Consider the following 20111-nt stretch of genomic DNA (forward strand, 5'->3'; position numbering starts at 1 on the left):
GATGCATTAGCAGAGGTTTTAGTGCAGATCCTCCACGAAATACACACAAAAAGATAACACAGACAAAATCACACAGATGAGAGCTCCCCCAAACCCCGTAATTACAATAAAAATTTTTAAACACAAGCTTAATAATCCTTAAACTCAAGTAGCAGTGGAGGCAGTGAATAGAAAAGGTCACAGTCTCAAAAGCATCCCTGGTGGTCTCAAATATTTCCTTTGCTCAGGCCATCATGCTTGTGTAATTACGCCAGCCACTTTAGGCTTTCGCTTAATTAAAACACTGGCCAGTGCACCGCAAGGTGTAAAAAACCTTCAAGAGCATTCCAGGTTTGCAATCCTATATGGTACCTCCTCACCCACTCACCAGGCCGAGGGGGCCAGCTGGGTTGTTTTTATGACCAGGAGGCCTCCAGAGGCACAAAATGCTAATAATACAGCGGCTGCTGCAGAGTAGGCCTGAGTCCAGCATATCTAACTGTTCCTCTGTGTGCCAGTCATGCCACTGGTGCCAACCCAGTGGCTCGCAATCTGACTCGCACGCCCAGGACCGTCCTTAAGAACATGTGGAGGAGTCCTGCTTCTGACATCACATGAATCCATCAGCCAGAGTTTACATTTTCAGCCATAATCCATAATGATCCAAAGAAGCGCTCCCATTGAACCCAGCGCTCTCATCACCGTACTTCAAGATGAGTTATGGATTCTCCAGCGCTAATGCTGCAATTCACAGACCTTTCCACACCTCAGTGATAAAATGAAGTCTGTCTCACGCTCTCTTCACTCCCCACACTCTCTGACTGTTGCTCTCATGCACATACAAAGTCATAGTGTGGCAGAGGAGCAGGCTACGGCCAGTTAAGGGTCAGTTGATAGAGTAAACCCGGTGGTATGCTCCAAATGAGAGCAAATTTGGCGTGCTGTCACAGACCAAATGGTGGAATTGCAACCAAAGAGAGACATTTGGCTTCAGCCGCTACAGTGTACACAGGATATCAGAAATGTCCAAATTGTTGCACTGCTACAGTGTAACCTGAAACTGGTCAACAATGGTGTGTAAGTGGCTTAAAGTGGTGTACTTTCACTTCATAATTATGTTAGATATGGTATGGTTCATTTTATATAGTATTTACTTTGTGCCTGCTCCCAGCTTAAAAAAAAAAAAAAAAAACAATATAGCTTTTATGATGATCCTTCAAAGATTTTCTTCCAAGATTTTGCAATCAACTCACGCTGTTTCAGATTCTTCCAGTGCTTTACATAAATGTGAAATTCACATTTGTAAAATCATCAAAATATTTATGTTGAAACCTTATTCTAAAAACAAGCAGTAGCAAAACCTGCAACCATATCACAGGGTTGCAAATTTTGTGCATTTTTTTAAACTGGTCGTTGAAAACATAACAGTCGATTAACCATTAATAATTAATAGAGATAAAGCACATTTTTTAAAACAATTCTAGTGACACATTAGCAACCACAAGCAATTTCAGTGACCAGAATATTAAAATGTAAAGGGTTTTACTCAGAACAAGTACATGTACCTCAAATTTGTACTTATAGAGAACCTTTAGTAAATGCACTTCATTACATTCCACCACAGTCAAGGTTTATTATGTGGACGTGTCAGTTGTATTTATGTCAATACAACATTAATGTTCAAGCGTTGAACACATGGTGTGCGTGTGTGTGTGGGGCTGCTTATGATTAAATTCATCATACATTCAAGGGATGTTCACTGTCCCTCAGAAAACCCTTCTTTAAGCACAGACAGTAATTGAAGCGAGCAGCACAGAACGAGTGCACGTGTGCTTAACAAAAAAATAATGAAATGGGTGAAAATGGGGGTTTTGATTCCTGTTTAATCTAATGATAAGCATTTGTTACAGTTGTCCGTTTGTGTGGCACAATGCAGATGGTCCTTGGGCTTGGACGACTGGCTTGCTGGCAAGCTAATCACACTCCTTAATGACTCTGATGTAAACAAAATTAGCCACTCATTTGGAAAATGCCATGGAGCAGAAGAAAGGGGGGGAAAAAATCCCCTACGTGCATAAATTTGAGCCTGAGAAAAACGGTACTCTGCAGTGCAGATGAATGAATCGCACCCACAGAGCAAAAACATCAGCAACGTCACAATGCTATGGTTCCTGGAACAAAAGCTACTCTGTGTCTGAGCACGCTGCAAGCATGCAGACACATACATACAGTACATACAGTACATAGAGTACATGCCACGCACATGCCGAGAGGCAGTGACACACATACACCTCCCTGCCCCTGATTCATGTTCAGGATGACACACATCCGGAGCGCATACCAATTTAAACACAAATGCTCAGTTTATTCAGCTAATCTCAGAACCTTATAAAGTTGCTGTGCCGTCATTGGGAAAACTGGTCTTTTGTGTTTGAGCACTCAAAGTGAGTTATGACCTCCAATCCGATTTGGATAAAGCTTTATAAACACAAAAATGTCAAAAGCATGTCTGGAATGTAAATGTTTCAAAACAAGCAGCAAGATTCAAATTCGCCTATTGTATTATTTTTAAACAGGAAGTTATACTACTGCCCTGAAAACAAGACAAAGAAAAAATGGCACTAAACCCTGCACAGTAAATAAAGCAGAAAAGGTAACTTAAGTGTTCAGTTCATAAAAGGAACAAAAGACTTCCCAGTTTTGATAACTGCAATGGAAGAAAACAGACACTGGCTTCCACTAATGTCACATTTGGATATATATAAAAAGCAATGTGGTTCTCCTCTTTACATGAAGCTATTTTCATGTGTAGAAAGAATGGCACACTAATGTCTATAAATAGGACCATGCAGCCTTTTTTTTAATGTTTCTGCCTCCCTACAACACCGCGGCATAATTTCTGGCCATTGAAAAGTTATATTTTTGATGTGCGTCTGTACTGTAGTGACGAGCGTAAACAGCAGATAAACAAAAAGTTTGCGGCCCGTCTATTACCGGCTGAGAAAACAACAGAGAAAGTCAGAGCAGGATGAAGTTCCAGGGGTTTTTCCTAAATAGGAGCATCGGTGTCATTACCCCACACACGGGCGGAGGAAGGGTGAAGGAAAGAAAAGGGTTGGAAGATAATACCATATATTATGCAGGGAGGTAGGTGGAATGCAAAAACAAGCTTTTTACAAGCAAGTACATGTCTGGCCTGGAAGAGCGCTAACAGCACTACATATAGCACAGACCAGTGTCTCACTGCTGGGAAGGGCTGACACACAGACCACAATACAGCAAATACACAAGTCCTGACCCCCCCTGTTTTTCGCCGGATTATGGCAGGATGGTGGATTTTGACTCATTCACCGACAACAAGTCATTTTCAAACCACATCAGAGCTAAGCTAGAGGTGTAAGGGAACAAAAGCTAAAGCTGGAGATGGTAGCGTGGGCCCGGCGAGGAGAGGCTACGCTGAGTAAATGAGTGTGAGTAATAAAATATGAATGAGAATGGGCGGTGTTTACATGCAAGCTGTGGGCTAGTGTCTGTCATGTTTATCAGACAGCCGCAGAGAGAGACAGGCGATTCCCGACGCACGCTCCATGTGCAAACAAGCCCCGCAAGCCTTGTCTCTGTAATTGATGCACTAACGGGGAATGGGTGGTGGTGGTGGTGGGGGATGGTGTCGGACTGAAGGGGGACGAGTCCAGACCGGGACTTCAAAAGGCCTGCTGGACGCTTATCAACAAATGCGCTCTCATCAGACACAAGAGGATGGAGCAGATGAAAGGAGTGCTAATGCACCTCCACGTCCACCCGCCCCCGTCAAGCACGCATTCTGCTCTATCAGCAGCAGACCTGAGGAGCCAGGTTTCCACAGGAGGATGCACGATTATCGAAACGGGTGGGGGGGTGTCAATGAGTTCTTAAAGTCTGTGAGAGAGTTCATCATTGAATAGCAGATCCCTCACCAGGGAAGGTCACTCATACATCCAGCAATTCAATATTATCATTTATCATGCATAATTACAAATGTTTTATGCCCCTGGTAACATTGTTATTTATTATCAGTTATCAAATAACAACAAGGATTAAAGTTAATCATTTTTAAAGTTAACTGTCATGTTTAATCTAGGTCTGATTTCTTCAAATATCTTGTTTTGTCAGTACGAAACTAAACCAAGTTAAAGCTTTTCTGATGAAGATCATGTTATGTTGTTGAAAGCCAAAGTACTTTTAAACCAGCATGGAGGAGAAACAGCAAGCAGGCAACAGTAGCTAAGTCTGTAGGGACTTGCCCTTGGAACTAGAGGGTGGTTGGTTCAAGTCCAGGACAGGCCAGTCAGTATCGAGTGTGGACTGGTAGCTGGGTTAGTCACCTTCTGGGCACTGCCAAGGTGAATATCGGTGGGAACTGAGAACCTGCACTAAGCCAGTTCCAGTACAGGATGAAGTTCTAGGACAAAAACATCGCTGCACTCCTGCACAAACAATGCTGCTATTGGTATTTGTGTAATGTTACATAATGTTACATAAAATGATGCATGTGTGTATACATCCTGCTCTTGCTTGTGTGTGTTATTTTGGGCCTGCGTGTGTAAAAAACAGAGTGAAAACATGCAACTTCCCCAAGAGGGATCAATAATAAAAAAAAGGCTCTCCTCTTCATCTAAAAAGTTCTATGGATGAAATCATAACAGCTGCTGTTTGCCAACAGATATATCTCAAAGCCAACTGAGCTAACTCCATCTCATGATGATGACTTTGTGATGAAGTTGCAAGGTCCAAAAAAGCTAGTAAGTGGATCAAACTCTCATGCTTTACAAAAAACATATTTTATTCTCTGCTACTAGTGTTTTTTACCCACAAATATAGTTTTGATTTGTTGTTGTTGGTTTTGAAATATCACACTCTCTGAGATTTTTGCCAACACTCCAATACAACAGATGCAAAAGGAATTAAGTGTGTGGTGCTGAAAGCACGGAAAAGAAATTACATATAAAATGCAACATTATTTTATATGACACTTTGCACACATGTGCTATATTATGAAATATACAAATAATGAAAAAATCTTTTTGCCATCATGCGAGGTCGTCCAGCCCTGATCATCTCATTATGAGTCAGCGCTGTGTTGTCATGCAGGTGTCCTGTGGGGTTACAGGGAAGCAGCGACAAAATTGTCCCGTCACCTTACTGTCCCCTATCTGCCACCACAGAGTCACAACAATCTTTAATGTCCTGTGAGTCTAAAGCCAATTTAGTGAGGATGAATGAGGATAGTGGCAGCTCCCAGGTGATGCGGCCTTTCCCTCCCTCCAAGCAGCGGGCGGAGATAGAGCTGCAGTGTGGAGCTCCAGAGACCTCTATATTTATCTGACACAGTAACAAGCCACTGTCTGACTGCTGCGTGGTGCAGTAAAGCTGTACAGCTTCTCTTCAACCGAACCTCCCCGCCCTCTTCATCACTTCTCGGACTCCACTCCAGTGTGGCCGGTGATGAGGGAAGCGGGGATGACCTAGCAGCATGTCATCACTTTGAGAGTCAGCGTGAATAAAATCACATTTGCATCCGCGTCTCCGTCTGTGGCTCATCAACAGCACATCACACGCCGCTGTATTTCTCCACGGGAGCAGCCATATTTCAAAGTTGAGAGCCATATTTCATCCTGGGCCACCCCGATGCTGACAAAGCACCAACTGGTGATTGCTGTGTTGGAGTGGCCCATTGAGGCGGCTGGCCAAGGAGCTGCCGGTCTGCCAAGAGAGCCATGCCAAGAGGGCTGGAGAAGGCAGAGGAGCCCCAGCCACCTGTGCCCATTAGGCTGCGTGCTGACAACTGCACTAGGCCCTGGGGATCCCACCAAAACAAGCTGAGGAGCGAGAGGAAAGGGAGGCACCAGACACCAGGGGTCAAGGTCATTTTTCAGTCATTGACAGAAAGCAGACTAATGACGCTAGACGAGCCGGGCTGCTTTATGGATTGTTGACACTGAAAGTTATACGAGGGAAGAGTTGTAAAGAGCTGACAGCATCAAAACATTGTTTTGGAGATACTATAACCTCAGTCTTCGCCATGCTGGCTAACGTGATGAAGAAAGTGTTCAAGGGGAATTGTGTGGTTGTCGCACGCATTTGATTCAGCTGTGTAAATCACGAGATTTCCTTTGTAATTTTATGATATCCTTTCATCTCCTCATCGTGCACATGCCCCAAAAAAGAACAGACGGCATAACACTGCCGGCACGCTGAGGCCTGCTTGATATATCTTTTATAGATAGTGCACACACAATATCCACACACACTCACACAACACACCCATTAGATCAATGACTCCTCCAGAGCAAAGCCGCTTCAGGATACAATAACTGTTCTTTAGTTGTTGTACAATCACTTTTCTACATTCAAGGGCACAGATCTCATTACAATTAATGGGGGGACCAGGGTGAAATTCAGTCCTGGTCCTTGAAGGAAGCAGCACCAACCAGAGCCACTGTCTCTATTTTGATTTTCTGATCACAGTTTGTGCTTTTTGCCCGTCCAGGCCAAGTTTGTTTTAGCCCCACTTCCTTTAGAACATAGGTCAGCTTACAGGAGCAATATCTAATAACTGCACATCCAAAAATGAGTACTGGAGTCAAAATACCAACTTGGAGTGATAGACAGTCTATTAAATAGGTTGTAATTCTATTTAATATACAATCTATGGTTAAAACAAGTTGTTTTCCCCCACTCCCTCCTCCCCAACAAGAATGCAATTTATAATTTGACGATAACAAGTGAGGAAAAGTCCTACACTATGAGTTTATCAACTGTTTATGACTGTCAGTTGTATCTTGATGTAAAGTTAAGCCTGTTATCTTGAAAACAAACACCCACTGCTCTGAAAATAAACTCTGTGGAGCTGGACTTAAGTGACTGCTGTCAGACTCAATTTAACCATTATAAACATTTACTCTGGCTGAAAGATTATGATTTGCAAAAAATCAAACATTCAGCCTTGATACGAATGCAAACGAAATGGGCAAGCCAGAATAGAAATATTAAAGAAAAGTATAATGGTCTTTATTTTTTTTATTTCAAGTCCGTATTTGATATAACATGTATCCCTCAATTCAAAATTTGTGTGTAGAGTTTATTTAGTACCAAAGCCACTTGGTCATAAAACTTTAAGACAAGACATATCCCATGTTGATGTGCCCTTGGGAAGTGGTGCTTTCAAAGAAACCCACACATTTCAGCCATGTGTGGAGGGAAAGGTAGAAGGAGTAGATCACATCTACTTGCCTCTGTACCACACACACAACAGGGGGAAGAAAATAGAGGAGCAGTGTTTCTGTGACCTCAGTGAACCTGACTAACTATTCTGGCAAAGCGGGATACTCTCCCTCTCTCTGCGGTATGCCAGCGTACATCCTCACCTCTGCGGGAGAGATTTGTCAGCAGGAGATTTCTTTTTTTTTTCAGCTGTGGAATTAACCCATGCTCTCTGAGCTTACTCGCAGGCATGGCATATTATCTCCCAGGAAGCACTGCCAAGCCGAGCCCAGCAGTGAGTAAATGGCCGGTCTGGCCTGCGCTATATGGAGGGATAGAGCCGGGGCAGGCAGGGAGGCAGACAGAGGCAAGGCTCAGGCGCCGAGGGCAGGCACAGGCAGCAGGCGCGAGCACTCGTCTCTTTCACCTCTCTGAGAGGCGTCACTAAGAGGCGGAGATAGCCCTCATCCTTCCTGCCATTTAGAGCACAACTGTGGGGGAACCTACCACAGAGCCGGGGGGCCCCGCGGCTCTGCGAGAGGAAGTTATAGTATTCACGCAGATTTATGAATGAGTGGTGAGAGCAAAGGATGACTCACAGCTTCCGAGCTGCACAGCCAGAAGGCAGCAGGCAGCCTATCACCAGAGGCGCTGGATGGCTCAAATAGGCATCAAGCAAGCTGGAAACACACTGCACTCACTGGGCTGACACATACTGTACGTTCACAAACACACACACACAGACAGACACAGCAGGCACAGTCACAGCGGGCACACACAACCTGGGCACAAGTTGAGGAAAATGTGTAAGAGGGATGGCACGTGAGAAAAAGAGGAGATGGAGCGTGTGTGTGTGTACCTGTGTGTTTGGATGTGAGCGCAAGTGTGTCAGTCAGCCTCTTTGGAGGCGAGCAGCATGACACACAGGTCCTATTTTGGTCAATCAAGTCTATGAGAGGAAACCTTGGAAAAGAGGCCAATCTGTCAGCGCTTTGAGAGGAGTCCTTTGTAGGCCACAGAGGACAGGAGTCGGATAAACTCGCAGCGCCGGCCATCAATGGACAATAAAGCCTGCTGTTCATACATGGACAATAACACACTGTATAACCATGTCATCATGAATGAACTCCGCTAACTTGCAATCAAATTGAAATTATGCCGAGAAAGACGCTGTTGTTGACATTAAAAGTTAGCAATAGCCGTCGACACGTGTCTGTGGCTTTTCATGACTTTTCACCACACTCTGCTCAAGCAGTGAGGCAAATATAATATGTTACAATTTTGCGTTTGGGAGGAACTCAAAACAAATTAAAGCGTGAGGCAAAAAGAATTCCATTCTGACCAATCACACTCGCCACTCGTGCTCCAGGCCTCTCAAAAGTCCAAAGGCAACCAATAAAACCAATTGAGCAGAAAAACTATTTGTAACCAAACAGAGTTTTTCCCCTCGCTTTAAGAGGGCTCAGGTTTTGGGTACTCCGTGAAGAAGGGCCCTGTTTTGGGTGAATGTACTAACATTGGCTGTTAACAGTTCCCAAGAATGACATTTATGAATGTGACCTAGATGGAAGAAAATGTGGCAAAGGCCAGGAGAGGGAGGGAGACGCAGGGAGGGAGGGTGTAAGGATGTAGATGGAATGTACTGAGACAGAAACACACACACACACACACACACACACACAGATACAATCACAAAAGCAAATGATTACAATTAATATGGTATTAGATCTTTGGTGGATAGATGAACAGAAAAAAACTGATTGACCTATAAGCTTTTGGTTAATACACATTCTTGCTGAGAGTTAAATGTGAAATATGTAACTTCCTGCCATTCAAAAATATGTACCGCAGTTCAAATAGAAATTGAACCTACACGACTGCAAGATATATTATATTTTGACAATGACAAGCAACGAAGAGCCCTTCGCTGTAAGTTGATCAGTTGTCTGTCGATGTCGAGCTCAGCCCGATATCCTGAAAACAAAAGCCCACTGCTACGAAAATACTCAGACTACAATACAGACTCCATTAACATATTAACACTTTAACTGTTATAAACATCTACTTCTACTAAAGATTATTAATGATCTCTTTAAACTCATAAATAGACATCAAGTTAATCGGCAAATTTGAACTCTAATTAGTGTGAAACAAACAAAAACAGACATTCCAAACTGGATTGGAAATTTCAGAGGATCATGAAAATTCATCATTACGACTGTAGTGTTGTTGTCTGAGGGGTATAAAATTACAAAATCCACCTACCAGAACCTCAAGAGCTCACAGACTGAGAAATTATATTATGCTTAATTAATCGGTATAAAAATTGTAGTTTCATATGGGTTTGAAACACTGAAACGTCATATACGTATGTACTTACAAATCTCTGCAAGAAAGTGAATAAGCATGTTTCCCAAAATGTTTACACAATACACACACAAACTGCTGCTATTTAATATATGCGACGTGTAGGCCAGGGCATCTCTGCAGCACGACAACACCATTTAATTCAAAATGGTATTTTGAGACAAATTTTGCCTTTATCAAATATGAAGGAAGTCATGCTGCGATTTTGATAACATCTCAATTCATTCTTCAGCCCTTAATACAACTACGGTATATACTATTTAGTTTTTCCACTTACTTGCTCATTTACTAATGTAGTAATGGACACAAATCTGGTTATCAATATTCATCTGCAATATTGTGGCAAAACAGTAATTGGTGAAAAGATAACTGATGTTTTAATTCAGAGATTTTCCCACTGAGGTGCAGACCACAGCCGAGGGAGCAGCAGCAAAGGAATGACAACAGAAGCTGTTGTGTCTCTCTCTAGCACACACACACACACACACACACACACACACACACACACACACACACACACACACACACACAGAGAGAGAGAGAGAGAGAGAAAACACTATTTACAGCCTGTTGTCGCTTGTCTTGCCCTTGGACCACTGTTTAAAAAGACATAAGCATGTGAGAACACAAAGAGAACGAAGAGCTGCCGTGAAGGGAGCTTTGTCTGCTTTCTCTAATGTATTTATTTCAATGACACCATGGAGTTGTAACACTGTGAATCAATAGTCCCCCAGTCCTCCGGGGAAGTAATAGAGACAAGGGCATGAACACACACACACACACATACACACACACAGTGTCAGCAGGGCCAGAGTTAACTGAACAGGACGACTGTGTCTCACATGTTGAATACATCCCCCTGAAGTTACCTACAAGCTCTACGTCTCATACAGGGGACAGCTACCAAGTGTAACCAGTGGTGTCTAGTGTTGTCTCTGCTGTGTTTCATTGAAGAGACCCAGACGAGGGCATCTTCGGAGGCGATATCCATTTATTCAGACAGACAGAGGTAAAAGAAAATCCTCCAGTCAGCTGTGATAATATAACTCAAGCTCCTCTCCCCTGGAGTACGACAGCAAAATGGGCTATGATGCATTTAATAAACTACATTAAAACACAAAAACATACCTGACAGAAAGACGTAAATAACAAAATCTTCCAAACAATTGTGAATCACCAGCTATTCTGATAATTGATTCTCTGATTTCAGCTTCTCTAATGCTTCTTTTTCTTTTCTTCTGTGACAGTGAACTAAATATCTTTGGGATGTGGATAATATTACATTTCAGGGTGTCACCTTCGTCTTTTCACCATTTTCTGACATTTTATAGAACAAACCATTAATCAATTAATTTGAAAAATAAGCAACAGTTTAACTGACAATAAAAATAATAGTTAATTGCAGCCTCAGTCTCAAACATTACACATATTGACAAAGGAGACATTAGGATTTAAGTGTTGACACAGATTTTGTGAAATTACACCACTACCTAATACAAATGTATATTTGACTCTGTATTCTGCTGTGTAACTGCCTTTGTTACACAAACACAGGCCCACTTTGTCCTTTTCCAGGAGTATATTCTGATGGTGACCCGGTGAACAGAAAGAAAATCTGAGCATGGCACAGATATGGAGAACATGTTGGATATGATTATTCCATCTTTAGTCTGGTGGTTGTGGGTGAGCATGGGAGGAATGAATGAGTCTGATCGACATGAGTGCCATCTCTTTGGCACTAACACTGGCATACTGCCTAAGCTTTGTACAAAATGGAGCAGAGCGCAGGCGAGTAGTTCATGCCGGGTGGAAACATCGGATGTACGGGCACTGAGTCATGGTGCTGCTGAGTGTGCCCCCAGGAAAGCACCGGACTGTCAAGACTGGAATTTGAGCCCTTTTCTGCTTCCTGTCCCTACAACCGCAGGACTTTGATGAGCTTCAGAGAGGCCATTAATTATTTAAAAGCTTCCTCGTATCTGCTGCTGGATGTTGGTTAAACAAAAAGAAGAAAAAAAAAAAGAAAAAGACTGTCAGATGATCAGAAGAACTCAGTCCACCTTGGTGCCCGATACTAACACAACATAGGCCTTTATTAATTTCATCACAGCCATCAGTTCTGCTCCTTATTGCTAACAAATAGCCTCTATATGGCCTTTGCACATGTAGTCTGCACATATAGCCTGTGCTGTGTATTTCCCCCTCTTTATCCCCTCACAACTGCAATGACTAAGCCAGCAGGAATTTCTACCTTATATACTTAAAGGGGCAGACACATTCCACCCAACTTAACATACTGTGCGTGACTTAAACCTAAAGTATCAATAAATCTTTCTCTCAGAAAGCACATACATAACATAATTTCTGTACAGTTCCATCTTTCTGCAACTAATCTTGACAACAACAAGTATGAGCTATGTGGCAGCTCCAGAAATCAATTTATTCTGAAGGAGAGGGAGGTCTGAGTTCTGTTTCCTTTCTGTGCTAATTTTCTTATGTCTGTAATAAGAACCTCTAAATTACTCAGAAGGCATAGAAAACTATCAACAGTGAAAATAGAAATAACTGTCAACAATTAGTCAGTATGTAATTGCACAGTTTTAAAAAGATAAGCCTTGTGATAGTCTGGATTTTTCTCATTTTCCAATTAGTACAGGCCAAAGCCAGTAATTAATTGATCCTAGTATTGTCTGTGTAGCAAAGCCTGATATGTGTCATTCCAAAGTGCCACAGACCTTATATGTTGCTTCAAAACTATTAAAAACACATCAGTGATAATTCATTCTCAGGCTGCAACCAGTGATTATTTTCATTACTGACAAATCTGGCGATTATTTTCATAATTACTTGATTAATTGTTTAGTCCATAAAATGTCAAAAATTGTGAAAAATGCATCTTCAGATTGCTTATTTTGTCCACCCAACAGCCCCAAACCTAAAGACACTATAAAATAGTTCTCAACAAATAAACTTTTTCCGTGTTTTTGAGTTTGCTAAAAAGACAGAAGCCATATTTAGGAAAAGTATTGAACCTTTTTCCAAAAATAACACAATTTATTTGTGATCCATTTTGAAATATTCATGTCTCTAGAAGCAACCAGAGGGTCTGGAACTGAGTGCATTTTAATGTGATTTGCACACAAACATTTAAAATACAGCTGCACAATATGATAAGAAAAATCACACTGCAATTATTTTGATAGATATTGTGATTCCAATATGATTCAAAATTAGTGGGAATGATCTTATTTGCATAACAATTTTCATTTTCACTGAAAAAAGGATGAAAAATGATGATGTGACATTTGTTGGGGTCTGTGCCAAACAAACATGCTCTCTTACATCTGAAGAACAAGATTTGTATGCCAGCGTATCTTTGCGGCACTACACACTCTTGAAAAACTGCTGCTTTAAGGAATAGCAGCTTCTGCAATTTGGAAATTGCACTTGGCCATATTGTGGTTCACTTACATTTCCATTAGTTGTGCAGCCTTAATTTAGAATATTGCAAGCCTTATCCTTTAAACTCTGTCATTAATTAACATATAATTTGTGGTTCAATTGCAAAACAAAATTGCAGGAAGTGTAGAAATCTGCAAACAATTGCAGTACAAAATGTCTGCCCTTCTAAACCTGCAGTTGCATCCTCTGAAAGACGTTTTCCCCTGCTGTGAAGTGGGCTCAGGTCAGAGCACTCAGACCAGAGATATCAAGTGGGTCTCTGGCAAGGAGGAAGTAAACATATTATCAAATGCAAAAGTCTCTCTGGCCAGTGGAGAGCTCTCCCAACTGGTTCCAAAATGCTTTCGCTCTGCTGCATTTCTTCTGGGTTCAGTACAAGGACACACAGAGCACAGACTGACTGTGGCATAACAGGACAGCAGGTCCCCTTACGTCAAATTTCACCTCACACCACTATAGCTCAGACCCTCAAATGCAAACTGACACCACACCACTTTCAACCTCAGTGCACCTCAGTTTTCCTTTCTCAAAAAGCAAAAGCAGTTTCACTATGTGGGCATTTTAAATCCCTGGACGTTCACATGCAAACTTGATTCCCGACATTTGTCAATAATATCAAAATCCAACATTGAGGACATGATGTTCCTTCAAAATCAGACAGCACGAGGAGATAAGGGTCGAGAAACTAGACCAGAGTGCCTCACAGGCTGAGCATACTGTAAGTTAATATTCTATCACATAAACAAGACATGAGAGCTATGTGAGGACTAGCAAGTGTGAGAGTGTGTGCCTCCCTGTGGAGCTATGAAGACTAACCTGCCCTGAGAGTGGGCATGGACGCAGCAGCATGCTTTCCTGCCCGTCCGCCTAATTTTAAAAGCCTCTTGTCTATCTGGCTTTGGCTCGGGGCCAGGGGCAGAAAGCAGGGCCTGTCTGCAGCAAACACAGAAGACCTGAGGAGGGCTATTCGAAGCAGGCCAGACACTTTTTAGTCACGGGATCCCCCCAAAACTCAAAGCAAACAGCGGGCGATGTCAAAGGATCCGCGGCCCGGCCAAACAAGCCGTTTGGCTGTGACCACTGCGGCGATGAGAGAGTGTCTCCGACGAGTAAACAGTGGAGAGATATCTGACAGCCGGAGCTGTTAACAGCCCCTGATAAGCCCTGCAGAAAAGAGTGAGGTGAAAATAGAGGAGGAAACACCAGCAGACCAACTGACAAGGACAATCAAGAGATGAGATCCAGGCTGAGAGGTTAAGCGAAGTGAGGAAGAAACGGACGGACAGTGAAGTGTATGAAGAGGGGAAAGCATCGGAAGGGAGGGCAAGGAGGATTTACAAGGAAGCACAGGGGGGTTGAAGAAGAAGGAGGAGGAGGAAGAGGAGGGGGAGGAGGGAGGAAAAACAAGGGGAGTGACGGGCATTTTTTTCAACCCTCCAAGCGCTGGGCTTTAGTGAGAGCTTGCCGTTCAAGCTTGTATACTTGACATTTGTCTGACATTTCCCCTCGGTGCCCCTCCTCCTGCGAACGGCTCCTCAATCTGGGCCTCTCTACGCATCGCTGCCTGCCACTAAAAAGCACCCAGAACCTCTGCTCCAATCTGCTCTTCCCTACACGGTCACTCCCACACGAGCACAAGCACAAGCACATTAACCTGGCTTATTCTGTCCAGGATCATAGGAGACTCTAATCTAAAACACCCCCAATCTGTTATGGGAAACTGTGTCTGCTAGGTGGACAAACATGTGGAAAGAGGAGTTTTGTTGTTGCTCCACAGAGCGCTGAAGGGCCCAGAGGCTAACGCAGTGTGCAAGGCAGACAGCACTCCTCCTCATGTAGTGTAATTAAAGAGGAGACCGGGCCGTATTGACTAGAAAACCACTGAATGCCCTTGAAGGAACATCTGTACTGGAGAAAAACAAGGCAATTATGCAGAGGGGTGGAGGGAGGAGAGAGGAATCTTAAGCAGGAGGAAAGAGAGAGGTAGACACTTAAAAAAAAAACAACAACAAAAAAACAAAGTCAGGGTGAGAAAGGTGACCTGGAATATTAACAAACCTCACAGACCTAATCTAGCTTTACTCTTCACCATTATTGCTTCAGTAACTTCTTTTTTTCCCCCCACTGTGCAGCCCCCCCAGAGCCTTTATCTGCATCCTTGAGACCTCAAGGCCCACGAGATGAATGCATTTACCCTGACCTCGGCCCGGGCCTCAGAGAGAAGTGAACTGCTTCAAACAATACCGCTGCTCTGCCTCTCAAGTCCGACATGTGGGAACAACAGAGGGCTTCACCGCTAAACGCTACACGCACTCTTAGAAATAAAGGTTCCAAACGGGTTTGTCCTGAAGGGCTGGGGTTCTACCCAGAACTATTTGCTTCTGAAGAACCCTTTTTTTGAAGAAGGGGTATGTCAATGTTCTTTGTGAGACTAAAGGTTTCATTAAGAACCCTTTTCATCCCCAATAAATCTTTTGGAAGACATAGTTCTTCAAGAATCATTGAAATCCTTGACGAACTCTTTCTGTTAAGGGATCATAAAGGGCTCTTTGTATCAAAATATTAAAAGGGTTCTTGATAAAACCCTTGCAATATAAAAAGGTTCTAGGTGGGACCCCCTAGGTGGGTTCTACATAAAAAAAAACACTGATCATGTAGGTTCTTGGTAGAACCTCCCTTGAGTGTATTCTAGATACAATCCTTGAAATATAAAAAGGTTCTCTGTAGAACCCACTTGAGTGTGTTCTAGATAAGACCCCTGGAAGAACCCCTGGGTGGGTTCTAGTAAGCATCTTTATTTCTAAGAGTGTAGTATCTACTGTGGGAAGAACAGACATGACTTCAGCGTCACCTTTCACATTGTAGCATTTTATAAATAAATCTTATTTAATTGTTTCTTTTTTGACAAAGATATTCCCATAAAACCAGATTTATTTTTTTTAATTCACATAGCCAGCAGTACTGTATACATATGAAGCAATCACGCCCTGTAAGGTCGATGCATCTGAGTATAAACAGAGGCACAACAATAAACACCATAGCTTTTCTATAGTAACAGACGTGGTCACTAGGGAAAAGACGCAAGCTTGATTTCCACTATTTGTTCTGAGGGTCCCTGGGGTGAAGGAGGGTGGTGTTTGAAACTCCCAACTGACCATGGGAGCTGTACACAGGTCTTCAATAGAAAAGGGCTGGAGGAACTTTTTTTCCCACCATTATTTCACACAGATGAGAGGACAGAGAAAATGGCACAGAGCGGGAGCCAGGAACAAGTTGTACACAATTCTTTTTCACCAAGACAAAAACATTTATCTGCATATCTTTTATTTGCTCCGCTGACCTACGGTACAGTCTGGATACTCAGACTCAGGCAAATAAGAGGCCTTTGTGCTAATGGTCTATGCGAAATAAACAAATAAAGGGAAGCAGCGCACTAAGTTGCAGCATTGATATCACTCTCTCAATCGCACATAAACAACATCTGTATCTGATATCTATGAAAGCAAAGCAGCAAAAGACTGAAGGCCATAACTTCTCCTGTTATACCTTGTTATCAGCGTCTAAAAGACTTTTCATTAATAATAATTTCTACACATATACCAGTAACATCTAGAATGTGAGTTTTGGCATTTATTTTCTGATGATACAGACGCATAATGACAATAATATCTTTAACAATATGTTAATTGTGGTCAGATTTTTTCTATTAAAAGATATATAAATAGCCTTTTCTGATATTTTGTGATTACCGTTTCAACTGTTGAGATAGGACATTGTTTGTTAGTTTTAAGTGCAGTAGGTGAAGGAATTTGAACCCACAATAAAAACATCAATGGCCCTTTTGTATTTGAGGAATAATGTATGTGACCCTGCCTGCCTGCAACCTTGAAAAATCATTCATAACCCTGCCCTCTGCACTCTGGGAGAAAAACAAAGCAAAGATGGCCTTAAGGAAACAAGGAGCTTGATATCTAGCTGCAAATAGCTGCATGAAAAGCGATACAGGCATTAAAAAAGAATAATAGTTGGATTTTATGTCAGTGAGCCACAGAGCATTTCGGCCGGAAGCCTCACCAACAGTGTGGCTTTATCTGTCTGCGTCAAAGGCTTGAACTGCCTTCTATAGTAAGAATTGAGGAGGCGTGAGACAGCTGATCTGCTTGTCCCAATTTCTAATCAAAAAGCACAAGCTGTCCTTCACTCGGAAATCTGAGATAAAAAGAGCGGTGACGATATGTTGCTACAAGTTGCGACACTCAAGACAAGCTGAACACACACAACCAAATTATTCCAAACCTGCAGATTGAGGGAAATTAAACTATACAGGAATGATATGACCCTCCTCTGAACTGTTTTAAAAAATGCATGACCCTACCGCTGGGCCAAAGTTAAACAAGGATGACCCTCCCCCAGATTTTTCAATATACCCCTTTTCATAAATTGCAAAAAGTCCCTAAGGCAAATATTTAACTGACATGGTCCAGACAGGTAGACTAGCTCATTTCTTGGCAGAGCGACTTTAACCTCAACTGAGTATGCCTTTCTAATACCTGCTGCTCTATATTGCAGCCATCCTTCACTCCCCAAATAGCCTGATCTAAAGACAAGGTCTCTGTAATGAACAGAGAGGAAATGTTTGCACTGGCCCGTGGACAATCCTGCAGCCTGACGGAAATGAAGGAAAAACACTGCATAGATTCATGGGATTTGTTCGCCGGTGGAAAAAAAAAATGCGCAATTTCAGAATGTTTACAAGACTGGAAACCACCTACCAAGATCAAAGTCACATCTGCATTTACTGTACGTGTATCACAAGAAAATCAGACAAACACTGCCGCTATTAAAATGCGTTTGGCATCACCACAGTTAAGTGCTTTATCTGCTGGGGTAAAGTACGAAATAAAACAGCACAAAATTACCTTTCTGGCACTGGTTTGAGGTCCAGCAGCGATAGTCGTAGTTGTCTTTGAACGACGTCCTCTGACAAAGTGGGTTATCCTCCATGATGCCCGGGCAGACGTTGTCACATTCCTTTGCCTTCTTATTCCCATTGATAACATTGTTGTTGTCAGCATCCATAATAAGAGACCAGTCCACTGAGTCCAGGTAACAGAGCTCAGGGTTCTTCTCGATCCGCATGGCTCCTCGGGTGATGTTCCTCAGGTTGTACAGGCCGATGTCCTTCAGGCTGGTCATCTCGTAGATCACCAGGGCGTAGTTGTAGAAGAGATTGCGCCCGCGGATGACGCTCAGGTTGGGAAAGAGCATGCTGAGGCTGTCCAGGCCCGAGACGCGAAACAGCAGCAGGTAGTCGGTGATGACGGTCAGCTTTGGGAAGCTGAGGGAGCGGAAGACCTCCTGGTGGATGTTGTTTGTCTTGTCGTTGATGAGGAGGATCTGCAGGTAGCCCTCCACCACCGTACAGTTCTCCAGGCGCTTGAACTCACTGATTTCATTTCGGATGTCGATACTTGGACCACAGACTGGAAGACACAGAGAGACAACACGTGAAGATACATTTTCATTCTCTTGGTCAAAGAACATTTAATGAAAAACTGCATGTACAACCCCAATGCCAATAAAATGTAAATAAGAACAGAATGCAATGATTTGCAAATACTTTTTGGCTTATATTCAACTGAATACAGTACAATGAGGAGATATTTACTGTTAAACTATTGTTTATCGTAAATATATGCTCAGTCTAAATTTGATTGCCACAACACATTAAAAAAAAAAAGTTGAGACGGTGGCAACAAAAGACTGGGAAAGTTGTGGAATGCTCAAAAAACACCAATGGTGTTAACTAACACATCTGTGAGGACTGAACCGATGCTGAAAGGCACACATGGAGTAACACATGCTGCCATCCAGACAATGTTTTTTTTTCAGAGATCTCCTTGCTTATTTAAGTAAGACGAAGTGAAGACACATTTGATCCGTGTTACAACAGTCTGGCTTCCTCGTAGGAGTGTTTGGGCATTAAACTGGCTTGCCTGCAATCCAGACCTGTCTCCCATTGCGAATGTGTGGTGTATTGTAAAATATGACAACAGAGAGAGTGCGACCCAGGACTGTTGAGCCATATATCAAGCAAGTACAGGGAAGAATTTTACTTTCAAAATTTCCACAATTATTGTCCAACTTCCCAAACGCTTATGGAGTGTTATTAAAAGAAAAGGGGATGTAACACTAATAACCTACAAGAAATAAGTTAATCAAGTTAATCAGTTTGCACTGTATTAGATTAAAGTCAAAAAGTTCTTGCAAATCTATTTTATTTACATTTTACTCAAACATCCCAGCTTTTTTGGAATTGGGGTTGTACAGCAGAGAGCATTACAGACTTTCTTTTGTATCAGAAATGAATGTAACAGAAGTGTTTAGTGAGTAACACAGCAGTGCTATGTATAGATTAGCATGTAGATTACTTTTGCCAAAAGATTTTAATTATTATAATCTCCTTGAAGCATATAATCCTGTTAGTTAAGATGGCAAGGCTTATACTTTGCTGGCAACACGTCATACATACTAATAATACAGAGCTGTGATCGAGACAGTGTGTGCAGCACTTGGACACAATGTCTCTACATTGTATGAAGCGAAGTTAATGTTTGTTCTGGGTGTTCTCTCCAGCCGACATTTTTATTCTAACAAAGGAGATATTATCATCAGGGTCAGCTGAGGTAAAGGCATTTTTAATAAAGAGGAGACTGGGGAAATTGTTCTTAATTTTCATGTCACGGTTAACAAGTCGACATGTTGATACACCTTGTGTGCCCATCATCAGAAACAGACGCTGCATTTGTCTGTGAAATGTTGTGTCTGTCACCTCGGATAACCCCGGCGTTTGAATAAGCTATTCGTCTGTGCTCTGAAGACAACACTTGAAACCAAAGTGCCTGGAGTGTCTCTCACACACACACACACACACGCAAAACATTAACAACAAAGACGCCATTTATTATTGATGACAATCAACTCTCCCTCTAATCGTGCCTATCAATTACTCCACCTGGGAATTAATGGTAGATGATATTCTCATAATGTTATTGTGCTCT

At 42.3% G+C, this 20111-nt stretch overlaps 1 protein-coding gene across 1 annotated transcript in view; it reads right to left on the minus strand.

Moving 5' to 3' along the window:
* igf1ra (insulin-like growth factor 1a receptor) overlaps window positions 1-20111 on the minus strand; it is a 98320-nt gene that overhangs the window by 65589 nt on the left and 12620 nt on the right. Inside the window, exon 2 of the mRNA XM_084733577.1 lies at window positions 17970-18533. Within this exon, the coding sequence (XP_084589703.1) occupies window positions 17970-18533 (564 nt within the window). The remainder of the gene's footprint in view (window positions 1-17969; window positions 18534-20111) is intronic.

This window comes from Lutjanus erythropterus, chromosome 13 (assembly GCF_056507025.1).
Source record: "Lutjanus erythropterus isolate fLutEry1 chromosome 13, fLutEry1.hap2, whole genome shotgun sequence".
NCBI lineage: Eukaryota > Metazoa > Chordata > Actinopteri > Lutjaniformes > Lutjanidae > Lutjanus > Lutjanus erythropterus.